At 38.8% G+C, this 17025-nt stretch overlaps 1 protein-coding gene across 2 annotated transcripts in view; it reads right to left on the reverse strand.

The window, feature by feature from the left end:
- Nucleotides 1–17025, reverse strand: part of Adamts3 (ADAM metallopeptidase with thrombospondin type 1 motif 3) — a 397838-nt gene that overhangs the window by 30049 nt on the left and 350764 nt on the right. For both annotated transcript variants that reach the window (XM_023706787.1, XM_023706786.1), the window contains exons 11-17: nt 15601–15714; nt 10790–10935; nt 9580–9755; nt 8032–8165; nt 6819–6942; nt 4374–4454; nt 1767–1930 (exon numbers count right to left, since the gene is read on the reverse strand). In XM_023706787.1, the coding sequence (XP_023562555.1) occupies nt 1767–1930; nt 4374–4454; nt 6819–6942; nt 8032–8165; nt 9580–9755; nt 10790–10935; nt 15601–15714 (939 nt within the window). The remainder of the gene's footprint in view (nt 1–1766; nt 1931–4373; nt 4455–6818; nt 6943–8031; nt 8166–9579; nt 9756–10789; nt 10936–15600; nt 15715–17025) is intronic.

Consider the following 17025-nt stretch of genomic DNA (forward strand, 5'->3'; position numbering starts at 1 on the left):
ACACACACACACACACACACACACACACACAAATATTCACACAGAAGAAGAAAGAGAAAAACCAAAAAGTTATTTTAACATTCCCATTTCTGGTTTTGATGTCTCAGTAGGACTCTGAGGCACTTAAAAATCACAGTAATCAGATAATCCAACTTACTGGGTTCTCCCACCAAAGGCTGATTTTGGTGGTCTGCTCTGGAGCGACACAGGCCATCAGAAGTTCATTTAGGGGCCTTAATAGGGCAGAGTGTCTTGAACTACGATGCACTTGTTTACCTGTGTGGATGTCCCAACTAACTTAATGTCAAGCAAGATCCTGAACTATCTCAATTTTCACAAATTCCCTCGGCTACCTCCACTACCATTTAGGAGAAACAACTTTTAAATTCGATCAGCTCCACTTATCCACTGAAGTATGTGTTTCTGGCTATTTATATTCTGAGTACTTAGCAGATGGTGCTGACCTTTTGGACTGCTTCCAGCCTTTTCCATCCGTGTTCAGAGTGTCCTTGGACTCCTGAAATACCTCTGGATAGCATGTGGTACAGCATTATAGATGGGATCAAGCAAGGCAGGATTGCCAAATGGATGCTTTCCTGTCCCCAAAAGCAAAACAAAGGACAGCACTTGGGTGTTTCTTTAGAAATTTGCATTTAGAAAACATCCATCTTACACAGGTTCTCTGTGTGCAGATGCAGTACTGTAGCTCCTGATTTCCATTAAATATTTCATGGAGGGGGAACACTGTCAACGTTACAAATGGAGTTTCTGTTTCATTTCTTAATATAATTTGTAGTGAAATAAACTCTCAGAAAGTTCTGACCAAGTTCTGGGACTTGATGGAGAAGGATGGTTGGTTTCTGTAAAGCAAATGATTTCTGTTTAGAGGAAGCAGGTATTTGGGAATATATGGACCTAGTGTCTTTGCTAGAACATTGTGGAATGCAACTAAATGAACGCTCCCAGCTCCAACGCTCAGTGATTCAGTTGCTGCATAATGCATCCCTGAATCAGGTAGGGAGAGGTGTTTTTTCATTGAAATTACCATCTTCTCCGAGTGGACTTTGCTCTGGCTGCATCTCTCCCATTAGAGCACAGGGTCATGCTGATCTCTGACTGTATACTTCTCCATGGAAAGGACATGTACATTCCCATCCCTTCCTCACAGTTAAGGCATGGAACATCTCAGAATGAAAGATGATATACAGGTGTAAGCAGGTAAACAGCACATTGGTAAAATGTTAAGAGAGACCTGCATGTGCACACAGTCTAAATCATGACCCACGACAGTTGTGTGCCCCGATTTTGCTCTTGTTTCTCAGAGGAAAGTCAAAAACAGTGACTCTTCTGCCTGGTGTTGCTTTAAGAAAATATAGTTTGGGGCATGATGGATTATAGAAGAACTATGTGTTAAGCAAATATGATTACAAGCTTTTCAGTATTGCTATAGAGAGGAACACAGGGAAAGTACCAATAAAAACTTGAAATGTATTGGGATAGGAGACTTTGTTTGGTTTTTTTTTTATTGTTCTAAAACAAATAATATTTATTGTTGCTTAAATAAAAAATCATGATGTATTTTTCAGCTTATAATATATATATTAAAATATATGACAGTTTTATGCAAAGAGTTGGGGGAGACAAATGGGAGTTACAAAAACCAAGCAACTAAATATTCTAATGCCCAAGGTAAACATGTTTCCAGAAAAATTAAGAGTAAAATTATAAGCTGAACCAATATCAGAATAGCTTATAATGCTGCATACCAGAACAATAACAGGATCGTGCAAGGGTCCATCAGTGTGTAGTGTCTCAATGTTGTCTTCAATGTTGTACTCCCACTGCACGCCAAGATCTATGAAGGTCCGTGACTTGGCTTCTTCCCCTTTGCCATTTAAAATATAGTGGCCTGTAGCCTGGTTCTTAATAGCTAAAAGGAAATGAGTAACCCAAGTATATATCTTAGCATGTCACAACTTGAATCTCTAGCAAGAGCTCCCCCCTCCATGTCAATGACTATGTTACTTATTATCAGGGAATCAAACTGGGTGTTAGTTCTAATAATATTAGTATTTCCTTCATTAGGGATTAAAAACTTTCAAGAAGCATTTCTAACTAGTCAGTGCCATTCGAGAGTTAAACAAGCAAAAATTATGTATGCATATATTCTCATTTGAAAACACCATCAAAGATACAAAGTTTCTAACTTATTCATCCTCTATATTTCTGTAGAAATCCAGGACTATACTATTTTGATAACAGATATTTCTCCAGTGATTAATATAGTTTATGATAAATAGAAAATAAAATAATGGCTTCTTTATACTCTCATAATTTTAAAGTGGTCAAAATATTTATAGTTACTCAAAATACCTGAACAGATATACTGGTCAAATCATTTTCTGATGGTTACAAAATGCTAAGGTCACATCAGCTACTTTTATGGTCAGAAAAAGCTACTTACTGCTGATGGAATTTTCACAGTCACTATATATTATAAAACAAATGCTACTCCAGTAGTTGTAAGTAATAGATGAACATAAAGTTTGGAGATATAAATCAGCATCTAAGGATAAATTAAGAGTACACTATTTCATAATGATCCCCGCCACTAGAAATGTGTATAAAATACAAAAATTTGTAAAGTATGGGAATGTTGCTCAGTGGTACAGATCTTGCCTAACACATTCAAGGCCCTGGATTTTCTCTTTATTTTAATTCTAATTAAACACATTCATACTTATTTAGCTTTTAAGCTAATTAGTTTATGAGTAATAATCTGAACATTATTCAGGAATTTAAACATCAGAGAAAGGGCTCTGGTTGAATGTCAGGAAATGGTAGCAACTAGTAGTGAATATAATTTCAATATCTGTAAAAATAATTATACGAGACACTATAAAACAAATCTATTTTTTAAAAAATGTATTTAGTACAGAATCTACAGGACCTCACTAAACAGATTGGACTTGTAATGATCCTGCTGTTTTCAGTCTACCAAGCATTGGGACTATAAGCATGTGCCACCCTACCCAGTCTTGTTCATGTTTTAGCACATGCCCGGGATCAGACACCAGTTGCTGCACCTGCCTAAGCAGGCACTTTAGTTTGTTGAACTATCTGGCCAGCCCAACAAATCAGTTTTTTTTTTTTTAATGTATGTAGTACAGGGTCTTCAGGGTCTCACTATGTAGATACGACTTGCAGTGATTCTCCTGTTTTCAGCCTCCCAAGCACTGGGATTACAGGCGTGTGCCACCATGCCCAGTCTCAACTTCAGTCTCAGTGTGCCCTAGGGGTGGGACTGGCACTCCAGGCTGGGAATTGAACCTCAGCTGCTGCGCTCTAGTCTTCTGAACCATCTGGCTGGCCCTCAATAAATCATTTTTAAGTCAACATATTTACCAAATTTCAAACATCTTAGTGCATCAATATGCAAAACTGCTTCTGTTTACACATAGATCCTATTAAAGTTACACTTGTATATGATGCTCTCAAAAAAGACTATTCTTTTGGAAACTATACTCAACCATGCAAATGGATCTGCATGTGCCAATTGAAAGCTAACTGATACTTTTTAGATGCAGCATTAGGAAAATTTAACGTAAGAATAACAAAATCCACCCATATTTGACTTTCACCCAAAGAAATTAAAGTTACATAAAATTAAGGGGTGGTATACAGTACGAAATCAGTCAACTATTTTCAACATAAATATGAATTTTTCTGGTATTCTTCCTTAATTTAGAAAATTTTATTAATGTATTCTTCTCATCCTTAATACAGAATGAAGAACGCAAAAGAAATATAAACTTGTTTTTCCTTGTCATTATCATCAATCACCACTCTCTATCAAAAGAAAAGTTTTGTTTTTGGACGGTTCTTGTTTTAAAGTAAAAATAGGGCTCGGAAGCTAGCTCAGCAGTCAGTCTAAGCACCTGCCTGGCAAGTGTAAGTTCTCAAGTTCGATCCCTGGTACCGCATGTCATGTTAGCCCTAGAATGTGCCATGCTAGCCCCAGAATGCACTGTGCTGGCCACCAAAACCAGGCATGGAGGCACATGCCTATAACCCAGTGCTAGGGAGGCTGAGACTAGAGGATCATTATGAGTCAAGCCTGTGTAGTGAGACCCTGTACCAAATGAATGAATGAATGAATGAATGAATGAATGAATGAATGAATAAAAATATTAAAGTAAAAATAGTTGGGAGAAATGACAAAACTCACATAATATTCAATTAAGGCATTTACAATAATCTCCTTGCCTATATGTGTACACCTTCCACACATACAGACAACTGTACATGTGACTTTTTTGACCTTTTAATGCTGAAGTACACATTAAGGCAGAGCCAGCAGATAAAACACTTACCAAGAATGTGAGGGGAAGCCTCATCTTCTTGGATTAACACATGTCTAGCCCCAGGAGGGATGTCAAACATCTTAAGGTACCCTGTGCATGTGTTGTAAACACGGGAGGAGGCAAAGAGAAACACAGCAACAACCATGGTTAGTGCAGTATACCACTTCCTTGGGTTTCCCAATTTCAGAAGAGGGAACCCATGAACTGGAAGAAGTGGTGTCAGAAGCTAACAACAGAGCACAGACAGCAACATTTTGTGAGATCAGAAGAAATTCACTTTAATGAATAGAAAAAGTTAATCTTAAAACCAACTCATTAGTCATTTATCTTGTGTTGACCTATAAATCCCATCAACAATTCAGGCAAATATTACCCTTTCCCGTGTCCTTCTGTGTGACTCTCATTTCCTAAACCACCCTTATAAAGTAAGAAAATTTTCAGAAAATTTTCACTGAATGTTCTTAGGTACTGAATTTCTGGAGATATTTTTTCCTGTCCCAACATACTGTTTTAAAAGTATGCATTACTGTTATAAATAGTTCAACTGTTAATTATTAGAAGTACTTTAATTTCAGAATATAGAATAAGAGTCTACTTCATTTTAAAAAGTCATAAAAGAAAAACCAGTGGGTGAGTACATTTTATTTTTCTTGTAATTAGCAATGAATCTTGAAGTTCTAAACAGATCGTATGTGGGGCTATTTTAAAATTCATGTTGTACAGTTCACCAAACCATTTGGGTTGAAGATTGTTTCAGATATCCCTCACATATTGCCTTATGTGAACCATAAGCTCAGTCTTCTAGGCTGGAAATGATAAAAGGCTTAAAACTGGTTGCTCTGGGTTTTAAAATTATACATATTTCTATTACTCTCAATGTGATGTATAAGAAAACTTTTTCTACATACAGTTAGCCTATGGGTAGATTTGCTTAGCCTCTCACCATGTCCATCAGTGTCCTGAGGAAATGCGGTGACCACTGGCAGATCAGGATGCCCACACAGGAAGCCCCAGGGTGAAACCCAATATATGAAAGGTACCATTTTTGTCTGAATGTGTCATAGCTAGAAGTAGTGTGCTTAAAATGCAGCACACAGCAAAAAAGCTTGATGTCATTTATGGTGCTCAATTTTCTGCAGTTTTCTATAATTTACCCAGTATATTTTTACCTTCTCTTGTTGCAACAAGAGAAATATGATGAGCTCCTTTGGGTAAAGTGAATGAGCCTCTTGTCTTCCCTTAAATCAAATGTCTAATTACTGGAGGTTTCATGTTTATCAGTGTCTTGTGTTTCACTGACTATCTCATAAGGCTTATATATTTCACTATGTAAAATAAAAATATGCTCTGTCATTTTGTGTGTAAAAGTAAAAATAGATTTACAGTGGTTGGCCAATGCAAATAAACCCTTTATAGTCAGTGAAACCAATACTAAACTTGAAAACAAAATAGTGTAGGTGATTTGAAGCTGAATATTTGCAGATTTCATCTTCCAGCAACTTGAATTCTTTATGATACCTCTTGCTTAAATGCTTCCCTGTTAGAAAAGATTAATTAGCCACTGAATGACTATAATGATGACATAAGTGCAGAGAAAGGGATATCAGATTATCTTTGAAAAATTGGAATCTGTATAACTGATGATATAAAAAGTTAAAAAGTTATATTTACTTCATGGTTTGTAATATTTTTAACTCCCAACCAACAATTTATGTGTAACAGATATTCAAAGTACGCATTAGTTTTATCTCCATTTTATTAAAAACATAAAAGAAAACATATCTTGTAGCCAACCAATATAATTAATACTGACTTTGTATTTAGTAGATATTTTCTCATCATAAAAGCTATACAATATGAATTCAAAAATTTTTAGTTTTCTAAGGGTCAATTTAAATTAAAAGATCACCAAGGGGCTGGTGAGATGGCTCAGTGGTCTAAAGCACCTACTTAGAACAAGCTTAGCAAAGCCCAGGGACCACGGTTCAATCCCTCAGCACCACATGCCAGCCAGCCCGGCCCCTGGTGGGCTGAGTTGCCCCCACACACACACAAATAAATAAATAAATAAAATTTCGGGAAAAAAAAAAGAAAAAGATCACCAAAACAAAAGTTTTGTCATATTTACTGTGATAATGCTATCCTGCTAGAGTCTCAAAAGCACCAGTCCTGGGGGCTGGCATGATAGCTCAGGGGACTAAAGCTCCTGCACAAGCAAGCTCAGGGACTGTGGTTGGATCCCCAGCACCACATGCCACACCAGCCCCACCACCAGGGCTGGCTGAGCCTGCCAGTCTAGGCATAGTGGCACAAGCCTGTAATCCCAGTGCTGGGGAGGCTGCAAGCAGGAGGATCACTATGAGTCTGAGCTACGTAGTGAGACCCTGTAAATACATTTTTTTAAAAAAAAAAGCACAAGTCCTAGATAATCATATTGTAAGAACCTTGTCTTACCAAGCTTCCTGGGAGTTCTCGTAAATGTCCCCTTTACAGTGCGACAATGAGAATTGTCTCCTCCACAGACACCACACTTGTCCTCAACCTTGTTGGAACCAATTTCTTTATCACAGCCAACTTTCTGTGGAAAGAAGATGAGAAATGTGGCTACTTCTTAATGTGCCAGGCACAAAACATCATACAGAGAACAATAAGCCATTTGTTCCATAACAGTGATCCTCAGTACATCTACACCAAACTTATGACAGTTAAGGAGTTACCTTTAAGGAACTATTGTGGAGTTGGATGCGCTGCAGTTTTTTAACAAAAGACAAATGTCTTCAGCCTGATGAAGTGTTTCTCCCATAATTACCTCAATCATCAAACTTACATTTACTGAGCACAGATAGAGCTGATACTAAGAAACCAAAACCAAAACAAAAGCAAAACATATGGTACTTTTCCTTTGTTGTTTTCATACTTGTAAAGATAAGTTAAAATAGTGAATCATATGTACATATAACTACATGAAACTGTATGGTTATGCATTGTACATAGTCATGCAGTTTGTAAAAATTACTAAGGGTGTGATAGAACACTTCTCAGATGCACGGGACACTTCTGCAGGGCCTGTCAGAAGCACAGAGAAGTCAGCATTGCAACAACAGAGTGAGAGCAGAAGGCTGGGAACTGGGGGTTAGAGGCCATAAGGAGAGTCACCCTGCAGTTAGGGAAGGTGATGCCAAGTACAGCAGATGCCATGGAAAGCATGGATACTGGGTCAAGTTGACATTTTCACACTCACTAGACAAAGAACCACTGATGTTTTTCAGGACTGGGGTAGGTCCTTGAAGTAACAGTGCAGAACAATATCACACCACATTGCACTTTACTTCTAATACTGGTATGGTATGAGCAGGGATAGTCACAATGGCATGTGTATTTCATGCTGTCAAACCAACAACAATGGAGAGAGACCTGTATTATCACTTAAACAAAAGACAAAATATACTTAGCACTGGGTTGCTTTAAGACCTTGTATGTATTTTACTTGCAGGACCCTGGCACTATGCTTGGGCACGCAGGATCTGACCTGGGCACACGGCTAGAGACTGGAAAACTCCTTGACTTCAAGAGTTCCAGTGACTGGCTTGGTTTTATCAGTGCAGCTCTGCTCACCTCACCTGCACTGTCCACACATGCAGGCTACAGGGCAGGGCTGGGCACTCACCACGCACTCGCCGCGCACACACACACCGTGCGGGTCCCGATAAGAGCAGCGTGTACCGTCAGCCACCAGTTGCCGCATGGACACCGTGGCCCCTGTCTCTCGTGACTGGCAATACAGGTGGCATCGTTTCCTGGCTGCAGGAGGGGAGGAAGAAAGTGACCAGGTACTCAGAATAGGACGTTTGGGCAGCATAGCTCATCTTACCTTTTCTTTTCTTTTTTTTTTTTTTTTTTTTTTTTTTTTCTTTGTCTTTATGGACAGGAGTTCATCATGGAGTTCAGGCTGGCCTTGAGCTCACTTTGTAGCCCAGGCTGATCTTGAACTTACAAGAATCCTCCTGCCTTATCCTCCCAAGTGTACTTTTCAAGTACAAATCCCAGCATGGGTTCCTGACAGCAAGGGAATGCCATTAAAAATAAAATAAAATAAAATAAAAAGCAGCAGGAAATAAAAGGCCCAGGAGGCTAGATGTGAACAGTTATTGCCTCCTCACCTGGAACCTTAGGTCCTGCTAGGGTGCAGCTCATCCCACCGTAGCTCTCAGGAAATAACTGCAAAAACAGCTTGATTTTGATAATGCTACAGCTGATGAGGATCTCTTGGGTCCAGCTCAACATCAAGTATAGCTTGTGCCTCTCTCACAGAAGTCCATTCATATAAATATAATTTATATGACTCATTTCACGAAAATAATGCATTACTTATAAATATGCTACAACACTGAATTCTTGCATGGGTCTACCTTTCCTTTACAATAACTGAACTGTAATGTATTTAGTGACTGGCAGGAGCACATGACAATTATGTAATTTTGTTTCTACCTGTAAGAAATATGATAGGAGATCACTACTTGGGACATATTTTAACAAGAATTCAAGGTTTAAAAAGTGGAACATTAACAGGTAATTTGCAGAGTTTTACTTGTTTTGTTTTTTGCTCTGTTTGGTTTTGTTTTAGAGACACAGAGTCTCACTATGTAGTTCAGGCTGGCCTCCAATACACAACAATTCTCTCTCCTGCCTGAGTTTCCCAAGTGATGGGATTACAGGTGTGCACCACCACACTCAAATCCGAATGTACTTTTCAACAATACAAAAATAAAAGGCTAGAAGTGCCTTGTGTTACTAAGTAATGGTCTTTTTCTTGGTTCTGCTTTAGCTATACAGGATTGATTGATTGATTGATTGATTGATTGATTGATCTATTTATTTTTTTGTGGTACCAGGGATTGAACTCAGGACCCTGCACTTCCCAGGCAGGAATTATATATTTCTCTCTAGTTATTCCAAAAGGAAAGATAGAACTTATCCAGAAGCATTTCCTATGGAGAGACTTTTTAGCTCAATCAGGAAATTCTGTCTCTCTTGAAGACATCACTTCCCACCCATGCATTTCCTTGGTGAAGGTGGGTGTACTGTTTTGTCAGGCACATGGTGGGTGGGTATAGTTCCTGCTCCTAGAGAGGGGAACTGATTGCTCCTAGAAGCTGCAGAGTCCAGGTTCCCATCTCACCAGTAGGGGTCAGCAGGGCGAGGGTGGAGTACTCACGGTCAGGGTGCTCATGTGGCAGCCAGTGGTGCTTGGTGTTCTGGAACTCAAAGTGGGAGTTCCGCTGCTGGCACTGCTGTGCTCTAAAGTCCTCAAAGTGCTTCTGGCACTCTTCCATATTACAAAGCTGGTACTCAAAGTTAACGCCGGGGCAGTCTTGCCCACCATTGATGGGTCTGCAGGAAAGAGCATGCTGGAACAACCACCAAGCCTGGCCACCAAAGCTGCAGCCACCTTGGAGACTGGAAGCCAATGCCAGCCTGCTTGTTCAAGAGTGACTGTGCCTCCTCTTGTGCCCCATCCCTTCCCAAAAGTTTCCTGCTCTATCTCTGCAGGCAAAGGATCCAAAACTCAACCTCAATCAGCTTTTCCAGGGTAAAGAAATAAACACTCATGTAGGCTCAAAAGGTTACATTCTCCCTCAAGCATAGTGAACAAATATGCAACTCAGAGAAACAGATCACAGCTCTCTGGCTCTGTTTCTCCTATGCAAAATGCAAACCATACTAGTAATTTCCATAGCAGAATGCTGAGGATCCAATGAGATAATGTATTTAAGGTACTTAAGATACACCTTGTTTATAGAACAAGCTGCACTTATCATTTTGATCACTTGTGCTACGTTCTTCAATACTACATCTTTCCTGCAGATGCAGGTTATGTGGCATCCAAGGTCTCTATCAAAGACATACCCAGATATCCTGTTGCACAGAGGCACTGCCAAATTTTAAGCCCTAGATCAGAAAGAACATCCTAAATTTAACACTTGCATTATATTTGTACATCAGAAAAAGGTTCATGGAGTATAAGACAGGGATTGATGAGAATGAAAGAGTGAGAGTGAAGGCTCTCCCTTGCTCCTGGCCAACTGTCACTACCTTAGCTTGTCCTCTGTGCAGTGACTGCACTTCTCTGGGGGTTCCTGAGATGCTTTCGAGGCCCTGCACTAAGGGCATTGTGATCTGACTTCCTTGGGCCCCTAAACACTCCAGAAAATATCTCGTCTTCATCCAAGGTTCTTGTCTTCATTACTGTATAGTCTTCACAATATACATAAGCGATTTATCCACAAGTGACGGTGTTTTATGGACTTTAAACGTTCTTGTGTCCTATATGTTACAGATGCTTAGAGAAACAGAATACCAGTGATGTGACAGGATGCCTCTTCCAGCCCACCCAAACACACAAGAACTGTAGAGATTTTGCTCACGTGGGGTTGTTGCACTGGCGGGTCCTAAAACGGACACCAGTTCCACATGTCCGGGAGCAGGAGCCAAACTTGGTCCAGGAGCCCCAGTTGCCATCTTGCTTCTGCTGATTGGTGTTTTTCCACATACAGTGTCCTTTGTAGCACCACTGGGGACAGTGACAAAGGCAAATATGAAAATCACACAGACTCTGAAGGTGGAGTTGTCACACGAGAATCACCTATGTGAAGTCTTTACTTCTGCTTCCTTTTTCTGCATAATGATGCATTCCAAATATCGAAAAGCAATTATAGCCTTAAGACACCTTAATGGGAAGGGGAATTCAGACTTCTATTTTTATTATAAAATTGTAATAAAAAATAACATTCATTGAGACAATCACCAGTAACATACTTCTTAACTGGTGATTTCCTGTGTACCCAGCTTTGCGAGGAGGTATCATTCTACCTTTCATCTCCACTACCTGTCCCAGCTGAGGCGTTTCTGAGAGCAACAGACTACCCTTTAAAATTATGGACTCATTCGACCCAGAGTGCAGGCCTGGCATGTGAGTGAAATCTCTCGGACCCACCGGATCCTGACTGGACCTAGAGCTCAGGCCTGGCATGTGAGTGAGACAGCCTGAGGACCACTGGATCCTGATTTGACCCTGAGCCCAAGCCCAGAGTGGAACCTGCAGCAGAATTCCCTGCAAAGAGGCTAGAGGCAAGACCCACTCAGCTGATTCAGGAACAGAACATCTGGCCAGAGTGGCACAGAGGGTGCAACTCCAAGGGCTGCAACAGAAAGAAGTGGAGCACAGCAAACAGATCCAAGCCACACCCACTTGGACCAGTTTGAACTTGGTAGATCCGGATTTGGTTCTATGGTAATAACTCTATCTAAGCACTACACCAAAGGTCAGAAGACAGTGGTATAGAAAATGACAAAGAGAAGGAACAAAATGCAGTCTCAGGCCCCAAGCCCACCCAGAACAAATGCAGACGACATTAGCATAGAAGAAATTGGAAGTCACACACCTGAAATCTCTGAAGTAATAGTGTGTGAAGTAAAGAAACAACTTCAGAAAGGTATAGAGGAAATCAGATCAGAAATAATTTCTGAAGTAAAAAGAAAATGATAATTATATCAAAAGAAGTACTAAGTGCTTCTAAAGAAGACACTGATAAAAAAATAGAGCAGAATATAAAAATGATGGATTCCTTGAATAAGCAATATAGGAAAGACATAGAATGCATGAAGCAGATACAAAGTGATATACAGGAATTAAAACCTCAATCACAAGCTTGCAAAACCATTTGAAGGAAAGTGAGAGTAGACTTTGAGACCTTAAAGACACCATTCCAGCTAATGAAAAAGTAAGAAAAGATCTCTTAAAAATAACTAAGATGCAGGAAAAAAATAATTCAGTACCTGCAAGACAATGCAAAGATGAACAACGTGAAACTAATAGGCATCAATGAGAAGGAAGGAGTCAATACAAATGATATAAAAAGAATATGGATGGAGGTAATAGCAGAAAACTTCCCAAATATGGGGAAACTATTTGACATTCAGGTAAACGAAGTATATAGAACTCCAAATAACATCAACCCAATTAAAAACACACCAGACATATAATAATCAAGATCTCAGAAATTCAGCACAAGAACAGTGTTCTAAAGTCACTAAAGAAAAGAAACAGATCACATTTAAAGGAAAACCCATCAGGATACTGGCAGATTTCTCTTCACAAACCATCAAGGCAAGAAGAACATAGAGCAAAGTACTTCGAGTCTTACAAGAAAACAAATTACAACCCAGACTGATATACCCTGAAAAACTCTCTTTCAAGTATAAAGGAGAAGTGAAATACTTCCATGACAAAGAACAACTTAAGAATTTCATGATGACAAAGCCAAACCTACACAGACTACTAAAAGATGTTCTAGAGAGGGAGAAAAATGACCACAACTCTGTGAATGAGAATGGAAAGAATCCATCAAATAAGGCAGACAATTAAACACAGGAGAATAAGAGGTATACAAAAGCAGTCTTTCAGTTATTTTTTTGTATACTGAAGCAAGATATTTCCATCAGCATACTCTACACATGGACTTCTCTTGTACCCTATAGGTCAGGATTCTGTCTGGGTCTACAGGGTCCACTGGATATCAAGGAAATAGCAGTAGCTCAGTCCCACAATTGACACTTGGCCACTAGTAAGTGTTATGAACATTATCCATGTTCACGACACTCTAGAACTTTGTGTGATATCCTATCCCCAAACTGTAAGAAGTGCTGGTCATTTATTTGTCATTCAAGTATTTATCTTATGTCTTATTCTTAATAATTCTTTACTATCATGAAAACTTTTTCTTAGTTCAACTGTTTTGAAACGTTTAATTTTTAATTAATTAGTATTTAATATTCCAAATATTGCTTAATCTTAATTTTTGTTTTAAGATTTATACTGTATATGTGACTTACAATCTATTTAAAAGAAAAAGTATAGTTATTGCTTGAAAAGTACTAAGTGTAAAGTTTATTAATAATTTTAAAAACTCAATATAAATATTTAAATATATAAATATTAAAGTTTTTAAAAATTTACAAGATTTAGAAATTAAACATAAAACATGACAGAGAAAAAAATGAGAAATGACCTATGTAAAATGATAAACTTCCATGACTGAGTGAAAATATTTCATATATTCATGTCTTAAAACAGTGCTGTAAAATCCTATTGATTATTTATATTAATAACGAATTGTAACATTTTTAATTAAAATTACTACTTGATTTAAAAAAACAAAATAAAATGATGAACTCAAGAATATACATCTTTTTCAAAAAATGTATTTGGTACAGGGTCTATAGTGTCTCACTACGTAGATTGGACTGGTAGTGATTCTCCTTTTTCAGACTCCCAAGCACTGGGATTACAGTCATGTGCCACCACACCCAGTCTCAACTGCGGTCTCAGCTGCAATTTGTGGATCAAACCTTGGCCCCTGTGCTCTGCCTAAGCAGGTGCTTTAGTCCGCTGAGCTATCTGGCTGGCCCAAGAATATACATTTTAACTTAAAAAAGTAACACAATATTCAAAACCGCATCCAGGCCCAGCCAGTGGATTAAAGTGCCTGCAAGCAAGTACAGGGACTGGGGGTTCAATCCTAAGGCCTGCCATGCCAGCCCTGCCCCCGGGGCGCGCCGAGACGGCAATTGAGACTGGGCATGGTGACACGCACCTGTAATCCCAGATCTTGGGAGGCTGTAAATACTATGTGTCCCATCTAGTAGTGAAATCCTGAACACCTTGTAGACCCTTTCCTAAAATTAAAAAAAAAAAAAAAATCCAGATTTCAAAGCACTATTATTACTTTACGAAATTTAATTCACAATGATCCTAAGAAGTCAGATAATGATCTTACCCTTTTAGATGAGGAAAATTAAGGCCTAGAAGGGTCCTAAGTACTTGGTGCCACCTGACCAGTATGCGAGTAAGTGGCCACCAGCACCCTGACACCACAGGCACCTTGTCATGGCATTCCATACGTGGTAGGTGCTCCAAGGTATTATTTTCCTTTCTGACATTTTGACCTGCTTGTTTATACTATATAAAGAAATTTTCTTTAAACTTGACTTTCGTGTAATTAAACACCACCATATTTGAGGGAGTTGTATGTCAAGAGTTGTTTACTGAATATCATTCTTTAATTAAACAAAAACTTATTGCTTTATTATTCCGCTAGAGTCTAGTCAGTATTTTCTGCTACTAAATCTTGAAAAGTATTACAAATCACAGTTAGCATAGAGTTGGACACAATGCAAGTATTTGTAATAATAGGTCTTATAATTTATTATGCATAATTCTCATCCAAAGTGTATATACATTCTAAATTGACCTTTAACAGGACTAAAAAAGCTGTATTAATCTTCTTGCCAGCTTTTTGTCCTGTCTACAATATCTTATTTTTAAACTAGTCAAGGCACTTGGACTTGAGCTCTCAACACGTCTTTGTTTTGGTGTCTTGCCCTTGAGTAGCACAGCCTGGCTTTTTGCCAACCACTAAGCATCCAGTCCTGACCACACAATTTGAGATTTAAAACCTCTGGGTATCTTTCCCTGAGGAGTGAGGCCAAATATGCCGTATATATTCACATGACTACTTCTGTGCAACTTTCACAAGGAATGTGATCTAGTAAGCAAATCAAATGCCCTGGAGGATGCAGATTCTGCTGCGCAGGATTTTCCCAATCTGTAGTGGGCTAAATGGTGATCCTAAGAGTGACAGATCCCAATCTACCTATAAATGTGACTTTATCTGGAAAAGGGCTCTTTACAAATGTGATTAAACTAAGGACATCAAATTAGGATATCATTCTAGATTACCCTGGTAGACCTAAACTACCACTACACTTGTCTTTGTAGGAGAGCTGGGAGGCAGCTCTTCCACTGAGGAGAGGCATAGGTGTCCACCAGGACAAAGGCGGATGGCCATCAGGGTGGAGGTTGTTTGCAGGAGGCTAAGACAGAGTCATGTGGTCCTGTGTGCTACTGATGGTAGCTCATGGAAACTCTTTTGAGTTTCTGGCCTCAAGAAACATGAGATAATAAATTGCTGATGATTTAAACAAAAGAAGTCATGGCTACCAGGATTTCATGGCTACCATGGCTACTCAGGACACTGTGCTTTCCAGGCGGGCACTGTACTGCTGAACTAAATCCCAGGCTTTATATGGTGGTTTATAAGGAGAGACTTATCTGGGCTCCTCCCAGAATACTTTGTGCCTTCCTTGCATGGCTTCTTTTCTAGATGCACATACTCACCTTCCCAGTAGCACACTCTGTGCCATCCAGCGGGGGTCCCTTTTTAGTCTTACAGAAGTAGGGGTTGTCAGGGTGACTGCACCACAACTGTTTACACGGGTCAAATGTCCGGAACTGGAAGAGAGAACACATGCTCTGAACTTCAAACAGTTGCCAGCCTTATGCCCCACATGGTTCCTGCATGTGGTCTGCACATTTTCAGTTCAAATTAAGGCCAAAGTTATAAATGTATGAACAACAACAAAACAAAGTTATGATACATGAAGAAAAAATACTATATACCACTACAAGCAAGCCAGGCATGGTGGCACATGCCTGTCACCCCAGCAATTGGGAGGCAGAGACAGGAGGGCACCCCAAGCTCAAGACCAGCCTAAAATACCAGCAAGACCCTGTCTCAACAAAAAACAAAGCAAAAAAAAAAAAAAAAAAAAAAAAAAAAAAAGACTAAAAAAAAAAAAAAAAAAAAAAATCCAGCCCGTGATTTGTACAGGTTTTTCTCTCAACTTTTAATGTTTATATCCATGTCATTTGTACTTCATGGCTTTCAAATTGATAATATTGGGATTTTAAAATGTGTTGACATTATTAAGGACAATTGAAACATGAAATTTTATTACGATGGTTTCTCTTTACTCCTATAGGTATGAACTAGATATAAAAATGTTATATTTATGTAAATAAATAATAAAAATGTTCCTATTAGTTGACTAGAAGCAGAAAATATTTGTTAAATTTTTGTAAAAGATGAGGTGACCCAAAGCAACACAGTATCATGATAAGTTCATATAGTTTACAAAGTACTTCCCATATACTTGATCCTCACACCACCAACTCCTGGCTGAGGAATAGAGGCCACAAGTTAGTACCACAGTCAGTTACAAGGTTCTCAGAGAACTAGAAGAGAATCTGGGTTTTCTCACTCTTTGGAATGGTATTTGTTTCCTAAAATATCACATTATAATACTCATATGTTTATGTAAGCACATACACTTGTATATAGTTTTCATCTACTTTTTTTTTTCCTAAGTATAAGCATCTTACCATTCCTTAGGTTTAAAAATAGGAAACACAGCCAGATATGGTGGCACATGTCTATAAGTCTTGTCCCTGGGAAGCTGAGGTAGGGAGACTGCCACAAACTTCAGCTAGCTTGGATGATACAAGAAGACTCTGTCTCAAAAAACTTAAAAGAAAACAACACACTATATCGATGGATTTAGCCTACATTCCTAATATGTTAAATAACACATACAAAGCCTCATGTTCACAGATACAACTTATTAGTGCTCATTTTAGTCCAATATTTTTTGTGTGTGTTCTAAAAATTATATTATTGGGGATGGGGAGATGGTTCAGTAGAATAAGCGCTTCCCTGGCAAGCACAAGGACCTGAGTTCAATCCCTGGTTCTGCAAAATATATA

This window comes from Octodon degus, unplaced genomic scaffold (assembly GCF_000260255.1).
Source record: "Octodon degus isolate 3935 unplaced genomic scaffold, OctDeg1.0 scaffold00269, whole genome shotgun sequence".
NCBI lineage: Eukaryota > Metazoa > Chordata > Mammalia > Rodentia > Octodontidae > Octodon > Octodon degus.